Source organism: Corapipo altera, unplaced genomic scaffold (assembly GCF_003945725.1).
Source record: "Corapipo altera isolate COAL_440 unplaced genomic scaffold, ASM394572v1 45, whole genome shotgun sequence".
Lineage (NCBI taxonomy): Eukaryota > Metazoa > Chordata > Aves > Passeriformes > Pipridae > Corapipo > Corapipo altera.
Genome location: NW_020884877.1, coordinates 13,855,613 through 13,880,829, shown reverse-complemented (window position 1 = coordinate 13,880,829; position 25,217 = coordinate 13,855,613). Strand labels below are relative to the sequence as shown.

Sequence of the window (25,217 nt, the reverse complement as noted above, 5' to 3'; positions counted from 1 at the left end):
AGTTTATGAGTATCTTCAGGTTAGAAAAGTTGGAAAGTTTGTTTGTTGGAGAGGAGAAAAAATATAACTTACAGTGATTGAAAGTGGACTGCTAATGGTGTATGGATGTGAAAGACAGCTGAAGGCAATCTTAATGTGCATTGGGGAACATTAATGTTGGAGGTACCAAGGGCAGCCTCCCTGGATTTCTGTGTATGGTTCTGGTTCATTGTCCAGCACAGTGAATCAGGCAGCAGAAAAGACTAATGGAGCTCTGAGAGAGCTGGGCTTATTGCCCTGTATAAAGTTGTTCTGTTTGTAATCTCTTTGTCAATATGATGAAAGTCAGGGAGCTCTGGTTCTTGCAAGGGGGCAGTGGCACAACAGCAGTGCATTTCATCTGCAGACTGGGAGAACATTTGTAACTTGGAGGAGTCTGAGACTCAGGGACAGCATAGCTATAGGAGTAACGTGGTTAAAATGTAAGTAGTCCTGTGATGGAGAATGTGAGTGCATCTAGCATCTGTAGATGAGAACTACACCAACTATATTATAAATATGTTACTATTATAATAAATGTATGATTACTAGCTACTCACTACATATGTCGTGCAGGCAGTCACATATGTGTAATTGTACATGTATAGAATATATATAAAAATGGTCTTTATTTGTGTATACTCCGTGTAAGACATCCAGCAGGTCTGTTCCAGTTCATTTGTTTGTAACTCATGATGATTTAAGCAAATTAAATTGAATTGAATTAAAACAGAACCATCAAGAATACCTAAATTTGTATATAACTTTCATGGAATCATAGAATCCTAGAATCATTTGTGTTGGAAAAGATACTTAAGATCAAGTCCAACTGTAAACCTAACACCCTTTAGCCCTTTTTTATTTATGGTTTAGAATGATACAATCACAAAATATCCTGAGTTGCAAGGGACCCACAAGCATTTACTTGCATGTAATTCTGATGTTATTTTCAGTAGAAGTATGGAACTGAATTCATATGAGCTTCTTGTTATTGTATAAGGCGAAAAAAGGAAGAAATTGTAGTTATCAACATTCAGGATCTTCCTATCAGCTGCAAAGCTGTGTTGTTGAAAGCTGTGGATAGGCACTTTATGTCAAGACTACACTGACCATTAGCAGCCATAAAGTCCTAAAAATTGCAGTGTCTTAGTGAAATCTTTATTTTTAACAGGTTTTGCTGATACTGCACATCTCTACTGTGAGCTGTTGTATCAATACATAGCACAGTTGCCTTAGGTCAGCAGGGCTGCTGACATTGCTGTACTGCTGCAGTGCATCCTCAGTGGAATTTAGTCAGTACTTCCGTGTTGTCTGAGGGCTTGGGCTCACAGACACTTTGCTCCAGCAACAGAGAGCTGGATTATGCTGGTCTGCAGTGGAAGATGACAATTTGTGCTTGCAGAGGTGGTGTAGTGTAGCTCAGACTTCAGGTGGACAGAGTTAGTAACAGCACGTTTACATATTCAGGATTAAAAGCTGTAATAGTGATGGTCTTTAGTTTAATTTACTTTTAATTTAGTTTAATTGCTTCTGTCAATTTAAGAGAGGATTTATACTCAATTTCATTTTTTTAGACTGCCTTCTTACTGTCTCATATTACCTGTATTTTCTTTTCTTGAGTGTGTCTCTGCTTTTTGTCTATGCAAACTATTCTTGGATAAACTGCTTAGTACACTTATTTGCTTTCTTAATTTGTAATAGTACAGGAGTTTGACTATGTTTGAGATAAGATGTCCTGTGGCAAAGGTCAGGATCAAATGAAGTTGTGAAGGAGGAGGGAGGAGTAGTTTAAGAGTTTCCCTGTGGTGGTAAGGTATAGATTTCTAAAAAGATGATCCATTATACTAGTACCATGGGTGAAAGAAGTGAGAAGATAAATATACACTGCATAAGGGGAAAGAATGTGTAGTTATTACAGGTGGAGTCAAACTGCAGAAGGCAGGCTTTTTCCCAATACTGAGTTTGAGTTGTACTGTTGGTTATCAGTATAGTAGAGGCACAGCTGACAAGTTTACAGGTCAGGTATAAAAAAGATTAGAAATTCTGTATAATTGTCACTGTCTGACTCCCATCTGGGGTCCTTTTGTTTAGTTGTTTTCCTCAAAGGAACGGGAAATAATTGTGTGCTTAGACCTGCAGAATTCTGGTAAAGCATGAAGGATGAAACAGAGCATTGAGCTGATACATACTAAGAAGTTGCACTGATGTAACCACTTTCGTCAGTTGTTGAAGAGGAGCAGACCCTGCAAGGCGCTAGTGTAGTCATAGGTCATACAGCAAAAATGTTCTTCTATTAGGCCAGTTTAGTTCAGGTGGCTCTAAAAAGGTTGTGTCAGAAAACATATGCTGTGGTACAGTCCTTTGTCATTAGCTGTGTGAGTTCATAGCTTCAACTTCACTGCAGCATTAACTGGTGAGACAGACATTCATAGTGTAAAGCTAACCTTCCCACATGGTAAGTGGCAAAGCTCTTATCCCAGTCCTCCATCCCCTTCAGAAACTTGTTTTTCAAAAGGTCATATACTTTTCAGATAATGTTTTTTCCTTTGGTCACCTGTAATTGCATAAGAATCTTGAGTAACCCTGTGGTAGCTGTGTTACTTTTTCTTAGGCTGGTGATACTAAGAATTAACAAAATTCATTGCTGTGCTAGTTGGAGCTTTCCATGAGTAAGGACTGCAGCATATACCTTTGGTCAGCAGTGACGATAAATGGCCTTATGTGCAGACTCCAGCTTTGAGAAACAGCCTAGGCTGCCAGCTTCAATTACAGCTCATAAAATTATGCTCTTACTGGAAGATGCTTGTACCTGATACAACTCCTTAGTTTCATAGTTTTTTGTTTTACTGATGCTGAGCCTAATTGGTGCAGCAGTGTCTAATGTGGGAGGTACCACGTCTTCGGGGTTGCTAGGGCACACCATTTACAGGGTAGAGGTGATGACAGGTTTAGAAGCATTTCGGCTTATGCTTTCTTATTTTTAAACATCTCAATAGAGGGGAATGGAAGTTTGAGGAGGCACAGATTCCTCTCTTCAGGCTGAGTGTTTGGAAAGAGAAGGGTGTTCTGTAAGCTGTTACTCTGTGTAAAACATAGACCCACCAAGCCATTGCAAGAGCATTAAAATGTAAGTGATGGCTCAATTAACCAAAATTGCTTTAAGTTCCTCTGGTCCAAATCTGTTGTAGTCATTGCTTTCTAAAAGGATGACATTTATACCAGGTAGTTCTTATTAAGTAATATTAAGATATAAATCAACCCTGATGAACACAACATATGCTAGCCCATTGAGCTCTGTTGTGGCCAAAGTATGAGACACGTCTCAGAAACAAATCAAAAACTTAATCTTGCATCCTCTAAACCAAACAAGGTTAAAATAGTGTAACTGGAACAAAATAATATAGTGCAGTCAAGGACAGACCTTAATCTTGGGAAGGAGGAAAAAGGCTTTTCTCTTTGCTAAAGCAAATGAAAACTAATGAACTGCACAAAACATGAGTTAAGGACAAAAGGAAAGCATTCTCCTTGACAAGCTGTTGTGTTCTTGAGCAGGGTCTGTGGGTTCTGACAGCTCTGCTTAATGATGCCTGAAAGCTGGGTAGAAAAGTATTGGGGGGAGGGCTCACAGCTGGAAAGACCAGCAACTAGTCTCTTGCTTTTCAAACTCAGCTGATGTAGACACACACAGATAGGCAAAGTAGATGTGTCTGTGTGCATGTCTAACGTAAAGCCTTCCATGCTTTGTGATATATTCTATTGTGGAAAGGAGCTTTAGTTCTTACAGTGTTTGCTCTAAATCTTTGGGGGTAGAATGCATCCTGTATCCTCTTAGTTGGAGATATAGTTCAGTTTGAGAACTGTAGTTATAAGTTGAATGGGCTAAAATGTGTTTGAAGAGCATAACACTTAACCGCATAAAACCTGAGGTAGGAGTGAGCTGGGGAAGCATTTTCGCTGCAGTTCTCTTTACACAGTGAGAGGTGGGGGCTGGAGTGCTGACTGTGGCATGTGTGCTGCATACGTGTTCTGCCATGTCTCTCAGCTGTGTGGGCTGGAGCTGAGTGAAGAATGAAGGCTCCCTATGGTGTTGGCATCCTGAAAGCTTCAGCTGGCAGGCAGCTTCTTGAAGCTCATTGCTATCCCAGTCTTGTGGACTGACTGGCACAAGAAAATTTATGGTGCTCTTTAAACTTAAAATGTGACCCCATCAGCTATGTAAGGGTAGAAAGCAAGGCAGTCAGAGAGAATATTGATCAAGATACAGGGATGTTGAATGAACCATTCAGGTATCTGCAAGTACATAGCATGTACAGCACAAGGCCTGCTTTCTGTGTTCCACTCAGTTCCAAAGCAGCAGGATTTGGAACAGACGTGCCAGGAGTCCTTCTGCAACAGGGGCATTAAAGGGAGCACTGTATCCTTACATTATCTGTGAGCTAGAATAATAAAATTTAGCATTTTTATTCGAGGATGTAGTTTTCTTTTGATTTCTGTTTCCATTTTCCAAATCTTTTGAGGCCTTGAAAGCAGCAAAGAGCTTTCAAAAGGTGTGTGCAGAGTGATGAGATGTAGTGGTAGTATTGGGCCCAGAATTGCTGCTGGGTTTGAGTTATTGGAAGAGATGCTACAATTTCTGTATTGATTTCACTCTTGTGCTGTCTACTTTGATGGTGAATAAGACTCTTTAACTTGCATATGCTTAAAGAATAAACCATAAGGCAATCCTACCATCAGGTATGGATCTGCCCTCATCCAGACGTGAAGTTTCATGCACTGCATCATCTACTGTTAAAAAGACTATTCACCTGTGTAGAGAGTCCTAATTAATCCCTTCTTTTGTTTAATCTAGTAATTACTCGTACCAAGTCAGGAAATAATAGTCTGAATTGTATCTTCAGAAATACTGGATATCCTGCTCAGTCTGCACCTGGACTATTTGATGGGTCTGACCTGTAGCTGTACAAGACAAATGTAAATTTTTGCAGTATATGGTGTTATTATTTAATTAAACATTTTTATTGATATTTCTGAGAAGTTTATTTACTGTTGACTGCCCTTTAATAAATATTCTGCAGTTGTATAGGCTTTTTCATACAAAAATCTCAATGTTATTCTTTATAAAATAGGAATGAAGAGGAGAACAAAATCACTGTTATGATGCTTGCTAAGATGAGTGCAGTTGTCTGTAGTATGTTACTAATGTTAATTTGTGAACAACAAAGAAAAACGTATGCAGAAGTGGGACAGGTAGGTTGGCTTCTCATAAATGTTCTTTTTTAAGGTCTAACAAGCAGAGAATAATGGTTTACTGATCTAACTTGTTCCTGTCTGGTGTCTCCACCAAATAAACCAGAACGTTTTCCAAATTAGCATATTGGGTTGCCTGGCATGTTACAGTGGTAAATAGCTCACCAGTCAGTGTGGGCCATTCTGTTCTCCTCTGTTAAACTCCACCCGTATGTGCCAGAGCAACTGTCAGTTTTGTAAGGAATGCAGTCTGGTAAATTCTCATAAGAGATACCTCATCCATTTCAAAAGAACTGCTGTTTAAAATCAGCTGTTTTTTAGATGTTTCAGAACGAGCCTGGGTCTAGATGAATCATTCTAGCCATAATGCCACATTTTGAGGACATATTTTATGGAAGGGACAAGATTGAGATTAGGCTATTGAGCAAAATGACTGTTTAAAAAAACAAGTAAGTAAAGATCCATATTATTGAATGAGCAGATGGTGGTCTGTGCTGTGAAACATTAGCTGGAAAATTAACATCTTATAGTGATATTTAGGAAGGGTAGGTACAGTAAGAGGCACAGGAATATTTTAAGAAAGAACTATACAGAATGGTCTGCAAAACATTGAAAAATTCATTAATTAACATTGAATGTTGCTGCTTTGAAGGTAGTGGGAGAAGAATATGGCTTAGAAAAGCAAACAAACACGGAAAAAAGTTTTACTTCCATTTTTAAGGGAATTTGTCTCTATGTGAAAAATAAATGGTTAATAAAGCTCCCTTTGCAATTTTAGCATAAAATGTATTGTATTCGTGGTAAAATGCACTTCTCTTGGATTTAAGGTATCGTGTCACATTTTCTAACATTATTTTGAGAATTCCATAGCAGTTACTTTGGAAAAGAGCATTGCAGTTATGATGGTTTAGTTTAAAGAGCAGGCCAGATATATTCTACTGTGAAGTACCTGAGATAGATTTTTGTATCAAAATGACCGTAAAAGGCAAAAAGGTACTAGTTCTTGCATTGTGATTTTTGGAGCATTTACTAGTATGCATTGACCATTTTTGGCTCTGTTGGAGCTTTGGCTGTTTTTTTTTGTTTCCTCTTACAGAACTGCATCTAAAAATATGTCATTTCCTGTCGTGTCATGTTTAGGCTATGTTTGGAAGGGAGAAGGTCTGCAGAATCAAGAACAAAAGAAAGAGGGGTTCACAGGATGCGCCCTGTCAAGATGCCATCTACAACATAAAAATGTGCTCTAGTCCCTCCAGCATAACACGGACACATCCTGCCCTGGATTTCACTGTCAGCTAGCAGGCTTCTAGGTTACTTTTCAGCTGTATTCTCTACATTTGTGTTCTACTTCCAAGGAGTTTGGAGATCTTTAAGGAACAGTAGATATGAACAATCAGCATTGTTGTTGAGTTTGCTGGTAGCTAGTGCCCATAGGAATGGAAGAATTTCTTAAGAGAGACTGAATGTTACTTCAGTTTTAGTGAAGATGACATTTTTTGAAATGGAGCTGTATGTGCTTAGCCTCTGCTTGTTTCATTTGGCGTTGTCACCTTCCTCAAAAGCAAGTTTATAAAATAGATCCTTGAAAAACAAAGGAAAACAAGATTGCAGATAAGCTGGGAATGACTCCCCCCTGTAATGCCTGAAGTTGTTTGATCAGCAGCACATGTGTGGGTCAAAGGTCTTCATGAGCCAACAGTGTGCCCAGGTGGCCAAGAAGGCCAATGGCATCCTGGCCTGCATCAAGAACAGTGTGGCCAGCAGGAGCAGGGAAGTGATCCTTCCCCTGTACTCTGCATTGGTGAGGCCACACCTTGAGTATTGTGTTCAGCTCTGGGCCCCTCAGTTCAGGAGGGATATTGAGGTGCTGGAACGGGTCCAGAGAAGAGCAACAAGGCTGGTGAAGGGACTTGAGCACAGGTCCTATGAGGAGAGGCTGAGGGAGCTGAGGTTGTTCAGTCTGGAGAAGAGAAGGCTTAGAGGCGACCTCATCACTCTCTTCAACTACCTGAAGGGAGGTTATAGCCAGGTGGGGGTTGGTCTCTTCTCCCAGGCAACCAACAATAGGACAAGGGGACATGGGCTCAAGCTCTGCCAGGGGAGGTTTAGGTTAGATGTTAGGAAGAAATTCTTTACAGAGAGGGTTATCAGGCATTGGAACAGCCTACCCAGAGAGGTGGTGGATTCACCATCCCTGGAGGTTTTTAAAAAGAGATTGGACGTGGCCCTTAGTGCCATGATATAGTAATTGGAGTTGGATCAGGGGTTGGACTTGATGATCTTGGAGGTCTTTTCCAACCCAATCTATTCTATGATTCTATGATTCTATGTTTATCCTGGAAATGGTCGAAAGTGGCAACCAGCTGCTGCTGATAGCAAGGACACTATCATCATGTGTAGCCGAATTTTCTGTGTCCTTCTTTTCTTATTGCTCTTCTCACAGTACTCTGCTAAGGGAATTATGAAGATTGGTTACCTGCATAGTGGTGTTAAATCTCCTGGCTCTTAGTGACATATAGCAGAGTGTGTGAAAACATATCATGGCTCATATTGAATTACCTGTGATTGTTAATGTGAAAATGACATTATTTTCTTGGCCAAAGACAGTAAAATAAGTTTGATATATATTTTCTTACAGAGCCAACTCCTGTAGCTGCTACTACAAATATGGAATAATTATGAGAGTCCCTGTAATCTTTTCATCCACTCAGTTTATTTTTCTGCTGTAATAATGGTAATTATGTAGTGTGGTCCAAGAATATTGCTGAAGACGTTTGTTCTCTCTTCCCAGCTAGGCTGTGTTCCTGCCTATAGTGGTAATTCTTGTTGTTGTCAGAGCAGATCCAGTCCTGGTAATAGCTGTAATACTGTTTGCACAACTTGCAGCCTGCAGGAACATAGGGTGTTAAAAATACCTGAAAACAACTGTTTAATTCCAAATTCTGCTCAAGTGAGAATGTGGGGAGTAGTGAAGAAAAAAGTGTATGTGTGAGGGGAGGCATATAAAAATTAAGTATGTGTGCATGTGGAGGAGAAGCAGTATGCAGAGGAAGAGAATGCCGTGGGTTTCTTGGCATAGTCTCAAACAAGTTATTTTGCAAACAGAAAAATCTTGTTCTTAGGTTTTTAAAGCTGGTTGAAATTCTCAGAGTTTGTACATTCCTATTCATAGTAAAATGTAACAGCTTCTTCTTCCACAAATGTGTATATTGAGAAGTTTCTTGTGAATATATGATTTAATTCTGATCTGTTTGATCAATGCTTTAGTATCTGCGTGGAACATAAAACAAGGGCTTTTTAAGCATCCCAACTATATAGGCATTTGTATGACCTGTTTGTTCTCCAAAAATACCTTATTGGAGTGACGTTCTTCCAAGTAAATTGAATACCAGTGTTTTCAGTTAATTTGAAGGTGTGGGGGGACTATGTGTTATATACCCAGTGACACATCTGCTTTTCTCATTAAGTTCGTGGCTTGGAAGAAACGTCTTATTCAAACTGTGGATTCTGTTATAGGCATTTAAGCCAGGGCTATGATGATCTTAAGACTGCAAGAATAATTTGAACTGTGCTTTAGCATGCAAGTGACTTTTGGCTGTTGAAATGAGTGTTTGATGGCTGTTTGTGTACTTTTTCTCTATAAAATATTTATTAGGGATGACGTATCAGGAAGGTACATGCTTTTTCTACACATGTGGAGTTCTTTAGCCTGGTCCCTCATGGACTTTTGTAGTCCATGGCCTTATGGTGGCAGCTGGGCGGGTACAGCTTAGCTCAAGAGTGCCAGTGTTGGTCTGGTGTGGGAGAGCTTCCCCTTGGGGTGCTGGTTGGTATGTGTTAGTTAAATGTGATGAACTTCTGTTCAGACCATGAATCTGTCAGAGTCACATATTACTATTTCTGTGGTTATGTATCTAGTGCAGAAGGTTTCTACCTGTGTTGGTTTTCTCCCTACAATTTGGAGGGAGATAGTGATAAGTCTGGAAAAGCAGGAGCAGGAGGAATCTCATAATTGGATGTACGAGTGAAGGAACTATGGCTTGGGTTAGCTGAGGAGCAATTGCTCTTCGTATACTGCAGGGCTGTGGGATTAGTTGCTGTAGCACCTTATATTGCCCGTTGATTCTACAGTGAAATGTCTGACCCTCTTGCTGTACTTCTTTCACGCCCTTTAATGGTTTTATTATGGTCGTAAATGAAACTGATGTACTTCATTCACTGAAGGAAATAGGGGAATGACATTTCAACCCAAATATTTGTTTTGTGCTGTTATAGAACTGCAGTTTTTAAAAAAATGTCTTTTAGCATGTTGATGAACAGTATAAGCCTGTTAAGGTTGTTACCCCTCTAACAAGTAGTGCATTCAAATGTCCCTGGGCACACTGCACTTTCAGATTTTATTTTTTTTTTTTTTTTTGAGGCAAAGTCTGAGAAACTGTTTCCGTATTTTGATTATTTCCATGTTTATTTTCTAAAACATATAGCTAATAGATGACGTGATACTTCTTTAATTTTTTGAATGGAGATGCTATGTGTTGACTGGCTGCTTCGTGTAGCAGCTACTTCGTTAGAGCCCGTTTTGTCTCGGGAGCTGGGGCAGCACTGGATGAGGCGATGGACCAGGGCCCTGCTGTGTGGGCGCTGCTGGCAGGAGAACAAGATTGTGGCGTGGGGGCACCAGGGACGGACAGTTCACTCGCTCTGTGCTTGCAGATAGCTGGGGACCTCTGGGTCACCCCTGCTTTACTGCAGCTGTCCTTGCTTGCTGGTCTTGCTGCTGTCGGAACCTGCCCCTTAGTGCACCGTCGCTGGGTCGTGCCCAAATGGCTGTGGTGGGACCCTCAAAGTTCAGTCAGTCTACTGCAGACAAGGTGGCTGTGGGCAGGGGCTGGGCTGAAAGTGCCAGCACCTCGCCTTCCAAGTTGGTTTCTTGAAATTGTACACTTGTCACTTTTTGAGTTAAACTGCACATTATTGTAAGAGGATTTCATGCAGTGCCACACACACTGCCAAGTTAGAAAATCTGAGTGAAAATACCTTTAACATTATTTCTTCCATAAATTTGTCGTAGATTAATTATAAAAATAACTGTCTGTTTTACAGTACCGTTTCGCACTCAGGTCTGTTCCTGGCATGGGTATTGTTCTTTCCGTTAAATCAGAATGACTGTATAGCTTGTGAAGGAGAAATTAAACCTGTAAGGAATATACAGCTTTCGCTTGCTATTTCACAATAGCAGTTTGACAAAACTGTGAGGTATCTCCTGATTAAAGCCAGAGAATGGTGTCTGAAATGGAAAACTGGATTTTGAAACTCAACTTCGGAGCAGACTGTACCATTTCTTCTAAGAAATATGTCTTGTACCAATGGAAAGGAGATCTGCAAAACTCCGTTTCAAATCCATGCAGGCTGGCTCTGGACTGTGAGGGGAAAGGGTTTATTTTTCCATGTGACTTTCAGAAAATCAAGTGGCCTTTCCAAAACAACAGGTATCTTTTTGCTTTGTAGTATCTTGCCGTAGTCCTTATGCTGCTTTTGGCTTCTTTTTTCCAGCCTCTATCATAATCTGTTTCCTGAAAAAGGCTGAAGGAGTAAAATGAAAATCATAGTCCTTCAAGTGCCAAGCCTCCAGGCAACAGAGATTAATGGTGTACTTGGCCATGGCTTTGCACTGGTAGTTCCAAAATGCAGCTGTGGAGTAGCAGATTAGGAGAATATTCAGTCACTTAAAATAGCTGTTAATAACATACTGGCCGTGATGGATGTCTCTGTAAAAAGCGTCATGAGTAAGTTCTCTGCTGACACGATTACTGGTTGTATTTTGCTGGGAGAGGGTTGTTTTTTGGAGGAGTCCGGTCTCATGGTTCAGCTCTGGTTCCCATTAGCAGCCCAAGTGTATGAAGGGACAATCTCTGTGCTGATTAGTCTGTGGTGCTCTTGTCTTGTGACTTGTTTCTGTTGTGGGAAGCCAAATCCAGGCACAAAGCAGAGGTGGTGTCACCAGTATTCAAATACGATATCTGTCACATTGACTAACTTGAGTGATGCTGACACACTGTGTTGGTTAGATGTTCCCATCTCCAGTGTTTGTCAGTTCTAAAAACAGCTGAGAACAAACCAGTGCAGAGGACTGAAAATACAGCTCTTGTGGAAGGCTGTAGATGTCCACATTGTAGGCATCATCAGAGGTCTCTGCCTGGAGGTTGTAAACATTTGATAGATGACTAGTGACTGTGAGTGATGATTTGGTAGTAAATTTTAATCTAAGTATGAGTTAGAACTAGTTACTCTATTTTCATTTTGTTCAATCTAGTGAAGCTCCTTGCAAGAAGGTACTGGGACTGGGAGAGAAAAAGGATACAGGAGTCTCTCTGTCTAGTCAGAGTTGGAGATGTTTCATAGCATTTAGCTTCACACTTTCCAAATTTGCCCCCCTTGTGTGTTATGGGGTCTTTCTGAAAACATAATGAAATGCAAAGTCTGCAGCGGCAGCATTGTTATCTGAGAACAGCAATAATAAATTGGACATTTGTGCTCAATGAAGGCTACAAAATTGGAAATTACTTACACCACTGACTATCTTATTTCCCCTGTATGTGGAAGTGGTTAATGGTTTGTTACCCAGGAAACACTTCTATGATTTCTACTCCAGTCTGTTAGAGCTGAAACTACCGATGTGTTGCTTTTACTTTTAAAGAAAGGCTGGCAAAGATGTGGTGCCTTGTTTAGGTAGAAGATACCATGGAAAAGGAAAGAATTTAAGGAATGAAGAAAACTTTGGGAGATAGAGTATCTGAACTTGGTACAGACTGTGGTATTTTTCATATTTGTTTAAATCAAAAGGTAAATTACTCAATGGAGCCTCTTAATTTGATGAACAGGATTTGCTTTAAAAAAATGTTGAAGATCCTCTCCCTCCTTTGACTTGATTTCTTTTGAGTAAGTGTTTATTCCAAAATAGAACTGTAATGAATCTCTGATAATTTTCCTTCTCTGAAGTATGTTGTGTAAATTTTATGTTGTCCTTGGATAGTTCCAGGCTATAAGTCAGGAAAAGATTTTCACTGTGGAGTGAGGGAATAATTCCAGGAGCTTGGAGGGTTTTTGGCTTTCTTTTGATATGGTTTTCTCATCTTAACTTAAACTTTCCTTTTGGAAGTGACCAAGATAGTTTCATGAGGAATACTGGAGGGAGTTCAGATAGCTGTGAGCAGATACTACTCCCAGTTCTCACTGTTGTTTTCATTAGCTGAGAAGGAGCCACAGCCACCTCTAAACGTCTCAAAAATTACCAATGAAAGCAGGGAGGGTTTTAAAATCTGCACCCTACTGCTTAATATTCTGTAATGTCTGTTAGAATGGAAAGTTGGTTCTGGTGTATTTTGCTTTGGATCTCAACAACTCTTTTGGGCTATTTTTGAATAAATGAAGTTACACCCTTTCTTCTTGATGTTCCCCTGACTTTTCTTGTCAAATACCAGTTGTTGAAAGCATAAAATAGTGAAGAAAATGCAAAGCTCAGTATACCAGGGGGCCTGTAGGCCCAAGTGCGGAAATCGGATGGAGGTCTTGTGGTTTGTGTTGCCGTGGCATCAGGGGCGAGAACTTGGAGTGAGGTGTAGGCCACGTGGTCTCATTTTTCTACCTGATACCCAAAGATGTTTTGTACAAAGGAAGTACACCTCCTACCAAGAAACGTTCTATAAATGTGCCCACGAAGAACATTAACATTTGACCACAGTCCCACCAGCAGCATTTTGCACAATTATGGCTATAAAGTATAAAAGTACCTCAATTTTGCATCTAATCAGGGGATGATAATTTGATTCAAAATTGCAGGGACAGATCGATGGGTTTGTCCTCCTCGCCCTCCCCAGAAGTGATGCCTTTTGGTAAGCCTCATGTCCTCAGCTGGGCTGAGTGTTGACCTGGGATGTTAAGCTTGTGATTGCAATTGTATTGCTAGTGCTATATATAACTACTCTACAGTTAATGCATTATCACCAGCAGTCCAAAAGAACCTTATATATTGCATTCAATAGATCCTGCTATTCATGAATCCGACAGGCTCTTGTGAATGTGACCAGCCCTGGAGTTCACAGACTGTTCGTGCGTCTGGCCTCAGAGCTATAGTTATGTGTTTGCAACACCAGTCAACAGCAGATGGCAAACTGAGTCCTGGTGCTTACCTGAATGTGGGCAATGAGTTCCTGCTTCGTTCTGCTTCCTGGAGATGTGTTTATGGAGACAGGTTTATGAAGCATGTTTGCTACGTACAGTTATCTAAAGGTCTGCTCCAGACCTAGATAAAAATCAGTAAGATGTCTTGATGCCTTTTCTGAGGCTTGAGTAGTGCTTGGCATAACTGGCAAAATGGAGTTTTTCTTGCCTCAGCTGTTTTGTTCAGGTAGGGTGGGTGTAGCTGTGCTATGGGGTTACACAGAGGGGTGTGGTGCTATGCTGGTCCCTCTTGAGAGTGGGGCTTTTGCCTGTCCCTGTTGCATTCTGACTGCACCTTGCACATGCAGGTACAGCTGGTCAGATGATGCAGTCAGATCCACCTGAGCCACAGTTGTGCCTCAGTGAGGTCAGTTAAATGGACATCCTGGAGCTCTGATTTTACAGGATTATCTCATATTTGGCACTGAATCTGGGACTGTAAGGAAGTAAATCTGTTCCTGTAAGCCAGCAGATGCTCATAATTGGCAGTGGGACTTCAGTCATTATCACGTATTTCCAAGAAGTAATTAAGAGAAAGCAGTAATTAATCTACTTCTATCACAGAGAGCAACTGGACTGATTAATTTGGTTAAAAATTAGAATTTTAGTTTGAAATTGGAAGGTGCTTGTTTTAATTATAATTAGAGCTAAAGAACATTGTAGTTTTATGCTGGAGTATGAGAGAATTCTGATTTTTTTCCAACACTGTCACTCTATAAGCACTCCTTTTAAATTAACTTCTATTAATAGTTCATTATGTTGCATTTCTGTAGATTAATGCCTGTGCAGTCTGATTGGTTCAGGGAAAACCCAATCACTTTATAGTATATATTTAAGCAAGAGGAATGGGGAAGATCAGGATCCAAGTTGTTTGAAGCATCTGTTCCTCTAATTTATATGAGGAACAGTAATACTTCTTTTGTCTGACTTTTAGCTCATATGGTAAACATTAGATACTAAGTCATCATAACTCAAATATTAAAAAGCTAAGGCTCTGACAGGAACTGATGCTCAGACATGTTTATATTCAGTATACTGTATGGCTGAGCTTATGTTCTCTGTATAGTAATAAGGCAAACCTGCTATGGGATAGAAAAATCAGTAAAATTGTCTGCATGTTGGAGCCTTTTGTTTCTGACTCTGTGGTCTTGACATTGGGGTGTTATTTAGGTATCTAAACATGGGTTCTGGAGCCCGATTTTGGGCATTTCAGACCTGAATTGAAAGTAGTGACGGTAGCCCTTGTGCACAGACCTTCAGGAAGAAGTCCCAGTGAATAAAATGAACCATACTGTGATCATGGGTGGGGAGAAATTATGAACGCATTTTTGTGACCCTTTGTTTACAGAAGAAGTTCTTAGGTTTTAATGTCAGTATTTCATCTACCAGTGTAAGGAGATAGTGATAGCTAGGAGAGCACCTCCTCACCCCACCCCTTACCTGTTTCCTTTTGCAGAAAGAGCTTCTGCTTGCCACTGAGAAAGCTAAAATGAAACATGCATGGCTGCAGAAAAACCTAACCTGTTTTTAGCATAATGAGCTCAAACTTCATTAAAATTCTTCTATTAAAACACAGCTGAGTAAGTAGCCATACAGTAATGATTGGAATGAGTCCTTAGTCTGGATTGACTCTGTTGAGCACGTAGCACAGCTCAGAATACAAGCTGATTCATTTGGACTGCTGCAGTCATGCTGAAATTCATACTGATGCATGGTACACATCATACTTCTTGAATTTTAAATTAAGTAATTTGACTTCTATGATAATTTTGATTTTTCAAATGTATCTCTTAAACAGTAGACAAGCTGAATAGCAACTCTGCTGATCCCAAGTCACAATGTACTTGCAGTAGGATTTTTGTTTTACTTTATTTATTCAGCAAAAGATTAGATGCATGTGACTTTCTTACTTAGGTTCCTAATAATGTGATAATCCTCATAATGTTTATAATCCTCGTGATCTTCTGTAACCTGTCTTGCAGAACCTGGGAGCATAGGTTTAGTCTTCTCTGCTGTGGTCTGTGGGACAGAGAAGTAGTAAAGAAGTACAAAGGAGTTATGCCTCTTTTTAATGGGTCTTACACTTGAACTGATCTAATCCTTTGCAAACGCCTGCTTATAGTGTGTGCTACTGTTGAACTGTGTTGTAAGGACTTACAGTGGTGGATTCAAGATTTTTGTATTTGATAAACCTTGAAGACTAGTGACAGGATTCCTGACAAAAGTTGTTTGAAGTCTGGGAAGTTTTAAATAAGTCTGCTTTGAATTACTTTGTTTATACAATGGAAAATAACTTATGCAAGATTAGGGAAAAATAACTTACACAAGATTTTTATGGGGGGATATGAGCATTGGAAAGGATCTCAGATTGCCTGTTTCCTTTGAGATCATGTTGGATTGATGCTTTTTTTTTTTTGCCCCTCCCCCTTTTTTTTGTTTTGTTTTATTTGTTTTTTTGTTTAATGAAGGCTGAACAATCTGCTGATCTCAACAGGTGTCTGAGATGCCATAGGATGTTTGGGGCATCTTATCACAGAATATACTGAGTTGGAAGGGACCCACAAGGATCATCAAGGCCAACACTTAGCCCTGCACAGGACCATCCCCCAAGAGTCACACCATGTGCCTGAAAGTATCATCTAAATGTTTCTTGGACTCTGTGTTGGTGCTGTGACCACTGCCCCGAGCAGTCTGTTCCAGTGCCCACCACCCTTGGGGTGAAGAGCCTTTTCCTAATATCCAACCTAAATCTAAACCTGACACAACTTCAGGCCATGCCTTTGGGTTCTGTCACTGGTCACCACAGGGAAGAGATCAGTGTTTACCCCTCCTCTTCCCCTCACAAGGAAGTTGTAACAGCAATGAGGTCTCCCCTCGATCTCCTCCATGCTGAACAGACCAAGTGACCTCAGTCACTCCTCACACGGCTTCCCCTCAAGGCTCTTCACCGTCTTCGTTGCCCTCCTTTGGACACTCTTTAGTAGCTTAATGTCTTTCTTATATTGTGGTGCCCAAAACTGCACACAATATTCAAGGTGAGGCTGCCCCAGTGCAGAGCAGAGCGGGACAATCCCCTTCCTCTACTGGCTGGCGATGGTGGGCATGATGCTCCCCAGGACACAGTTGGCCCTCCTGGCTGCCAGGGCACTGCTGACTCATATTCAACTTGCCATTGACCAGGACTCCCAGGTTGCTTTCCATGGCACTGCTTTCCAGCATCTCCTTCCCCAGTCTGTATGGACGTTCAGGGTTGCCCCATTGCAGGTGCAGAATCCAGCACTTTCCCTTGTTGAACTTCATGTGGTTGATGATTGCCCAGCCCTCTCATTTGTCCAGGGCTCTCTGCAGGGCCTCCCTGCCTTTGAGGGAGTCAACAGCTCCTCCGAGTTTTGTATCATCTGCAAACTTGCTTAGTATTCCTTCCAGTCCTTTCTCCAAGTCCTTTATGAAAATGTTGAAGAGCACAGGGCCCAAGATGAAGCCCTGTGGCACCCCAGTAGTGACAGGTCTCCAGTCTGATGTTACCCCATTCACTATTACCTTCTGTGCTTGACCCCTGAGCCAATTGCTCACCCACCACATGATGTGTTTATCCACCTGTGCGCTGGACAGTTTGTCCAGAAGGACACTGTGAGAGACAGTATCAAAAGCTTTACTGAAATCCAAAAAGATGACATCAGCTGGCTTCCCTGGATCAGCTAGGTGGGTTACCCTGTCATGAAAGGAAATCAGATTTGATAAGCAGGACTTTGCTCTCATGAAGCCATGCTGGCTGTGACCAATGACTGCGTTGTCTTTCATGTTTTTTTCAATACCTCCCAGAATAATCTTCTCCATAACTTTACCAGGCACTGAGGTGAGACTGACAAGCCTGTAGTTTCCAAGGATCTCCTTCTTGCCCTCCTTGAAAATCGAGACAACATTCACCAGCTTCCAATCAACTGGAACCCGTCCAGATTCCCAAGGCCACTCAAAAATTGTCAGGAGGGGCTTTGAGATGACATCAGCAGCTCTTTGAGGATTCTGGGATGAATCCCATCCGGCCCCATAGATTTGTAGGGATTCAGCTGGAGCAGCAGATCCTGCACAATTTCAGAGTCAACTGGGAGTTGATGATTCTCTCAGTCATAGTCCTCCAGCTCAGGGCACTGAGACCCCCTTGGTCCATCATCCATGTTGAAGACAGAGGCAAAGAAAACATTAAACACCTCTACCTTGTCTCTGTCCCTGTTTGGGAGGTGACCATCCTCATCCTGTAACAGGCCAATGATATTTCTACACTGCCTATTGCCATTAATATATTTGAAAAACTCTTATTGTCCCCAACATTTCTGGCAGCTGCCACTCCAGCTGAACTTTGGCTGCATGAATTTTCTCTACAATGACAAGCAGAATCTCTATTCTTCCCATGTCAGTTGACCTTGCTTCCGCTGAGCATACACTTCCCTTTTATGCCTTATTTCCAAGAAAAGATGCCTGCTCAGCCAAGCCAGCCTTCTGCCTGACCTTCTTGATTTCCAGTATTTGGGAATTGCTGCTCCTGTGCCCTTAGGAGGTGATGTTTGAAAAGCGACCAGTGCTGATGGACCCCAGCACCTGCAAAAACATTTTCCCAGGAGACCTTACTTACTAACTTTATGAGCAGCCTGAAATCTGCTGTGATCATGTTCAGAGTTGAGGTTTTATTGGCCCTTTTCCTTCTATCAACAGAGATTTTAAATTCAGTCACCCTGTGGTCTCTGTTGAGGTCAGGTGGCACATCTTTCCACTTTATATTCTGTTGGCTGTACTGTTTATTCCCTTGTGTCTCAGTAGACCTTCCCCCTGACCAAATCGTCATCAAAATCACAGTCACAATATGGTGTGTTGTAAAAGGTATCATTTAGCTGGGGAGAGGATATAGTCTCACTATCCCACAGAAAGGAACAGGGTCATAATTTTCTTGATCTAGCACCGCCACTGTCAGTAGGGTGCAGACAGAACAATTAAACCAAATCAAATATTTAAATTCAAGAAGCTTTTAGTTGTGTTCACAATGTTGATCAAATTTGATCAGATTTTTGTAAGTGAAGTTCAGTACATCTTTTTTACCCCCCCACCTTTGAGTGAAAAAGTAGAAGTAATGAAAATTCTGTAAGTTAGGAAATCAGTGCCTCTACTTTCTTAAGAGTTATGGTGGTTAGTGTTAAAAAGAATAATTTCATCTGTCTTTCCCTAGGCAATAACAGAACTGAGGAGAAAATGTATTTATTCCCACTTAGTAATAGCTCAGAAACAGATGCTTTGCAAAAGAATTACTCCAAGAGATGACAGTTAAATGCACTGTTGCCAAAACGGGAAAATGAAGTTATTAATGGCCTTTCTAAAAGCAGGGTTGTTTAGATTGCAAACTGTTGTGATGACTGCTACATTTATGGAAAAATGCTTGAAAAAGTTGGCAGACGTATCTAGGGGGAAAAGCAGGAAACACTTTAAACCAAAACCCACCTACACTGTGTGCCCTGCTTTTATATGTGTATGGATCAAAAGCAAATATTTTACCTGAAAGTTTCAGCATTCAAGGGTTTACCTTCTTGAGGAGGACAAATTATGGATTATGGGAGAATTTATTTCTGTAAAAGTGATGAAAATTTGGTTGTTTCACAAACATTTTACAGATGTAATTTTGTGTTTTAAAACATCAGTTTCGGGTTTACTTTAGAGACATTAAATATTTTCTTAATAACAAAAATTATGTATTGAATGTAATTGATCTCCATGCAGTGCTACAGACTGGGGGCAGAGTGGCTGGAGAGCAGCCAGACAGAGAGGGACCTGGGAGTTTGGATTGACAGGAAGCTGAACATGAGCCAGCAGTGTGCCCAGGTGGCCAGGAAGGCCAATGGCATCCTGGCCTGGATCAGGAACAGGCCAGCAGGACCAGGGAAGTGATTCTTGCCCTGTACTCAGTGCTGGTGAGGCCACACCTGGAGTGCTGTGTCCAGTTCTGAGTCCCTCAGTTCAGAAAGGACATTGAGGTGGTGGAGCAGGTGCAGAGAAGGGCAACTAGGCTGGTGAAGGGACTCGAGCACAAGTCCTATGAGGAGAGGCTGAGGGAGCTGGGGTTGTTCAGCCTGGAGAAGAGGAGGCTCAGGGGAGACCTCCTCACTCTCTACAACTCCCTGAAAGGAGGTTGTAGCCAGGTGGGCGTCAGTCTCTTCTCCCAGACAACTATCGGTAAGACAAGAGGACATGGTCTTCAGCTGTGCCAGGGGAGGTTTAGGTTAGATATTAGGAAGAAATTCTTTACAGAAAGGGTAATGGAATTGGAAATGCCAGCTTTGCCCTCCTGGACACTAATGTCAGGGATATCTTCTCAAATGTTTTTTGTACGAGGGTCAGGAAGCACGTAGTCTGGTTCAGCATCCATCCATCCGTCCATCCATCGCACCTGCAGTGTTGCACCATCCACACACCATTATCTTGTCCTTGGTCTTTCAGCTGAGCACGATGTTTCTTCCACAAACTATTGCATACAGGTTGCTGAAGCTAACTAGCTTCAGTCAGCTGCCTGAGAGGCAGCTGTGCTTTCTCTGTGTGTGACATTTCAAAGAAGAAGAAAATATAAGAATTTTTTGGACACCCCTTATTTTGCAAGTAAATATGTCTGCTGGTGGTTTTGTGATAATACTCATAGTGTACAGTTGATACAGAAAAAAATTTACTTTACTCAGTTTTTAAAATAAGAACTTTTCACATTTGTTTACCAGAACAGTGTCTAAGGAGAGATTGTTAGAGTAGGCTTTTTGTAGGAGAAATAAGTACTTTGTGGACCTGTTCTTGATGAGAGATTTCTTGGAGAAAAATTTTGAGCTTCAAAGTGGAGTATCTGTCAAAGGAGAGGAGAGGGGAATGCATGTTTGCACAGAGCCTGAAACAGTTCAGTGAATACTTGCTTGGGCCAGAAGGGATCTTGCTTTGATCAGAGATACCAAGATGCCTTTACATTCAGGCAAACAGTGGTGCAGGACTGGTGTAAAACTAGAAGACATCTTGAAAACCACTTGTATTTACTGTTTGGGGGGTTTCTGGTCATTTTAGAAACAATATTTTTCCCACCCTTATCAACAATTCCTAGTAAGGCAAAAAAAATACCCCACTTGACTCCCTGTTTGCAAAATTGCCAGACACCTACTTTACTTTTATCAGCCACTGTTAGTGAATACTGCAACAATGATAGCAGTAATAACAATACAGGTACTGCTTTGCAGGGCCAATAATTGCAGAACTGTTACTGCTATACAGCTTTTCCCCCCCTAATTTTTTTTTTTAAAAGAGCAGTGCTGTGATGTAGCTTTTCATCCATCTTCAAGTGTTTACATGTCAAACCTCTAGCAATGTGATGAAAACGCTTTCTGATTCTGTTGCCTTCCTCTTCTCTAATATTCCTTCTACAGATCTCTTTAAATTATTTTCTTTCCCTGCAGATTGCTGGTTGGAGCTCCTCGGGAAAAGGCCTTTCCAGCCCAACAAGCCAACAGAACAGGAGGACTGTACAGCTGTGACATTGCATTTCCAAATAAAAATTGCATACGTATCAAATTTGATGAGGAGAGTAAGTTTTTCAGTGCTTTTGTTTTTAATTTAAAGAGTTGTCTGATTTTTCTTGTTTGATGTCCTTTCCAGAGGCAATGTATCAGACAGTTGCTTCTGGGAATTTATACATAACTCCTTTTTGCATCAGAATAAGTTGTAGCTTAATTGCTAAGATAGTATGAGATGCTTAAATATTGGTAGATTCTTACTCTTTTGTAAATTGATGTAACATGAAGTAGTAGGCTAGAAGTGTTTTTTAAAATGGATATTGTTAGTGATAAAATGTACAGACAGTGCCACCTGCAGACTGTCTGGTGTTCTGTGTGAAGTGCTTCTTCTGACAGACTTCAGAGAAAAAGAAAAGTAAAAAGAAAATGTAGTTAACTCTTAATATTTTAAGTTGTATTATGATACTCTGCAGCTGACCCGAAGATGGAGAGTAAAGAGGACCAATGGATGGGTGTAACTGTCCAAAGTCAAGGGCCAGGAGGAAATGTGGTGGTAAGTGTAAAGGACTAACTTATGAAAACATTTGAGGTCTACAGTAAATGTTCTAAATGTTTCTGTGTAGCTTGCTGAAAGGTAACTTGCCTAAGTTTATTCCTGTGATTCCTTGTAGGTAAAGACATAAATGTCTCCTTAGCAAAGTAAGGCGCTTGAGATTGTAAGAGCTTTAAATTAGCCTCTCTTATAAAGAGATTTAGCCTCTCTTTGTAACCTTCGTAACAATCTAGGATGGACAGTTTTCAAGGGTGCCAGTTATTTTTTGTCATATACACATCGTTTCTTTTAAATATCGCAGAAATAGGGAAGAGTAGTGTAGGTCATAAAAGTAGCAGGTTGTCATCAGTTTGTTTTCCAGGATGATCGGGCTCACTTTACCTTTCATCAGGGACTTTGAGTTGCATCTGTGAATTAATGTGGTCATTACACTGCAGTAAGACAACTAACTATTCTTTATTTTATACAGTACAGAGATACTCTTTATTTTATGCTAAACAGAGAGAAAAACCTTTTGAGAGTTACCAGAGAATGTTATTTTTTTAAAGTCTTTCTCAGTTAAATAAACCTCTCATGGTGCTGCAGGATACCAGCTACATCATAAAATAGGTCTGCAGTGAAGCTTCCCCATCTAATTATATTTTTGTTGGTTAATGTCACTGTGTCCAAAACTGGAAGCAGGTGACTTCAGCATGTGAATCTGGTTATTTAAGGGTATTTAAGTATATAGAAGCAGTAATAACTAGGTTCTGTCTGTCTCAGAACCCAAGGGGAAAAAGAGCAGATGTAAGCAGTCCTGTTCATTAACTAATTGTTCATCAACTAATGGTGTCTTGTCTTTTCTGAGAAGGAACTTTTCTTTGTGAGTGATAATTGGGAAATGCACTTATTAGATGAGATGTGAGCAACCTGCAGGTCACTCTGCAGCAGGACAGTACTACAGTGCTCTAAATGTGGAGCAGCTGGGTGTTTGCCTAATATTTAGGCCTTGATAGGAACCATAGAAAAGGTTTGTCAGCTGAGGAACCTGACTTGCTTGTGCTCTTCACACACCTGCTACATCTGGCTCTGCAAGGAATACTGCTGGCAAAGGGCTTTGATTGTTCACTTTTTTTTTTTTATAGTGGTTTGGCAATTACACTGCTTAACCCAGTGGTTATTCATCCTTTGTGTTAAATATTTGATTAGAATTCTGTTCCCAGGGGAGCAGTCTAAAAGGATAAGGAACAGGATGTGCTTAGTGCTGCAGCTCTGTCCCAGTGACAGTTATCCTATAAGTGGGAAGTAGGAACAACTTCCCTTCCCTTCATTGGTAAAACTTTCAGCCTCTGCTTAGTGGCACTTTTCTGGAAGGGGAGAGTTCTGAATGGTCTCAGGTAGATGGTAGTTGAACCAGCTTCTCATGTCCTGAACAAGTGTGTAAGTCATTTAACTCTGAGAGATGTTGGGAAACACAGACACTTCTTTCTTTGCGTGAGAGAGAGTGGTTCTCTCCTCACTTCTTGAGAGGGTTTAGGTATCGGGAATGGCTTTAGGGATTTAACCATGTGGCCTTCCTTGACCATGAAGCTGGCTGCTTTGGCTTTGTCTGTAGCTGCCCAGCCTTTCCCATACGTTGCCCACAGGAAACATTGGACTCAGCATTGCAACAGAGATACGTCTACAAGGTGCGTTACAGCATTGTTGGCATGAAGGATTGCTGAAGGAGACCAGCCTTCTGGGATGACTTGCATACAACATACAGAAAACATCACCTATTATTTCTTCTGTCTTGCAGACCTGTGCACATCGCTATGAGAAAAGGCAGTATGTAAACACAGTGCAGGAAACCCGGGATATCATTGGAAGGTGCTATGTGCTGAGCCAGGACCTCACTATTAAGGATGATATGGATAATGGAGTTTGGAGTTTTTGTGACGGTCGTTTAAGAGGCCATGAGAAGTTTGGTTCCTGTCAGCAAGGTGTTGCTGCTACTTTTACTAGAGACTATCATTATATTGTGTTTGGTGCCCCAGGCACTTACAATTGGAAAGGTATGACTTGGCTTCCTTCCTGCCTACCCTTCCCATTTCCTCTGAGGCTGCTCTCAAGGGTTGCATCCAAAGTTTTACTTTTTTTTTTGTTTTTTTGGGATGGGGGAGGGAATAATAGGGATGTAATGATTTAACCCTCTTTTCACAAAATGCTATACCTCTGTATCAAAATTATTTACTGCAGTTTCTTTAAATATCCTTGAAGTATATGAATAGATAATGAAACTTTGCACATTTATACAGCATTTTTTTCCCTTATAAGTTTAATCTTATGGTGAGATTGAGGGCTTACTTTGACAAGTGGAACAAATCACTAAATTTTTAAAAATTATTTGACCAGCCTTTTTCTGCGTTTGAGCAAATGTTAGATAGCTACACTGAGATCTTTATCCTGTAGTGTTCTCCACTTTATTCTTTGTGAAGTCTGTGAACAGTAGTACTTTCCAAATTAAATACCGGAGAGTTGCAGGAAGATAACTGAGCAGAGCAATTCGACATATATTCATACCTAAATCCATGCATATCCATGTAAAATTTCATGGATCATCTGTTTAAGAGCCAAGTACTGTGTATCATCCAGGAGATATTCCAAAACTGAGGGGAAAAAAACCGTAAGATATTCTCTGTTAGTTTGTGTTGAGAAGCATCTAAATGGCCAGCTCAGTCTCTTGAAGTGATTTTTCCCATCACACTTCATTACACCAACAGCTGTGAATTCTTCACTCTTGAGAACATCTGATCCTCCAACCACTATGTTTTTCCACCTCGCACACCTGTGCCTGCCACCTGAACCGTGCAAAATCGTTGAGTTAAGCTCTGGCACAAGGTGTACTTTAGTGAAAACTTAATCTTCCACGTATCTGTCAACAGAATCTGACTAAGCTGAAACAGCATATTGAGTTCAGACACCATTTTACTTCAATTGCAGAGAAGTGCTAGGACAGTCCTAAGACTACTCTTCTGTATAATGGAAAAACATGTTTGTGCTTGCCAAAACATTAAATACGCCTGTTGATAAAAGGGAAGCACACATTTTATTGAACAATAGCTCTTTCCCCTTAAATACTGTTTCTAAATATACCACTGGTGTTTGTCATAGCTGAACAGTAGTTTTATTTTTTTTTTTAATTCCTGTGTACTTATCTCCCTTTTAAGAGAAGCTGTATGAGGCTAAGAAATGATGAGGGTAGTTTCTGACCAGATTGGTTCCATGTGTGTTTGAGAATTTTCTTAGTATCCCATGTTTTCCAGATCATTGTATGGCCTCTGTAGAACAGCATGAGCTTCTGCCACACAGACAGAACAGAGAGAGAACACTATTCTCAGTGCACTATTCTGTGTTTGTCCCATTTTAACAGCACTCACTATCTCATTCAACATAATTGATATAAGTTGGGAACCATTTGTCTGTTATTTTTCTCACCATTCATTTGCTTTTATTTTATCATTTCATTTTTTCAGGGGTGGTTCGTGCAGAGCAAAAGAATCAGACATTTTATGATCTGGGTATCTTTGATGATGGGCCTTATGAAGTTGGTGATGAGAGCCGCCAAGATAAGAATCTAGTTCCTGTTCCAGCTAACAGTTACTTAGGTAGGATTAAATACATATGGTAAATCTCTT

General features: G+C 40.7%; 1 protein-coding gene across 3 annotated transcripts in view; it reads left to right on the top strand.

Moving 5' to 3' along the window:
• The window catches only part of ITGA6 (integrin subunit alpha 6), a 136,165-nt gene that overhangs the window by 90,454 nt on the left and 20,494 nt on the right, over positions 1-25,217 (top strand). For all 3 annotated transcript variants that reach the window (XM_027636719.1, XM_027636716.1, XM_027636717.1), the window contains 4 exons: positions 20,952-21,079; positions 21,482-21,561; positions 23,339-23,594; positions 25,056-25,187. In XM_027636719.1, coding sequence (XP_027492520.1) covers positions 21,493-21,561; positions 23,339-23,594; positions 25,056-25,187 — 457 coding nt within the window. In that variant the 5' untranslated portion in view covers positions 20,952-21,079; positions 21,482-21,492. The remainder of the gene's footprint in view (positions 1-20,951; positions 21,080-21,481; positions 21,562-23,338; positions 23,595-25,055; positions 25,188-25,217) is intronic.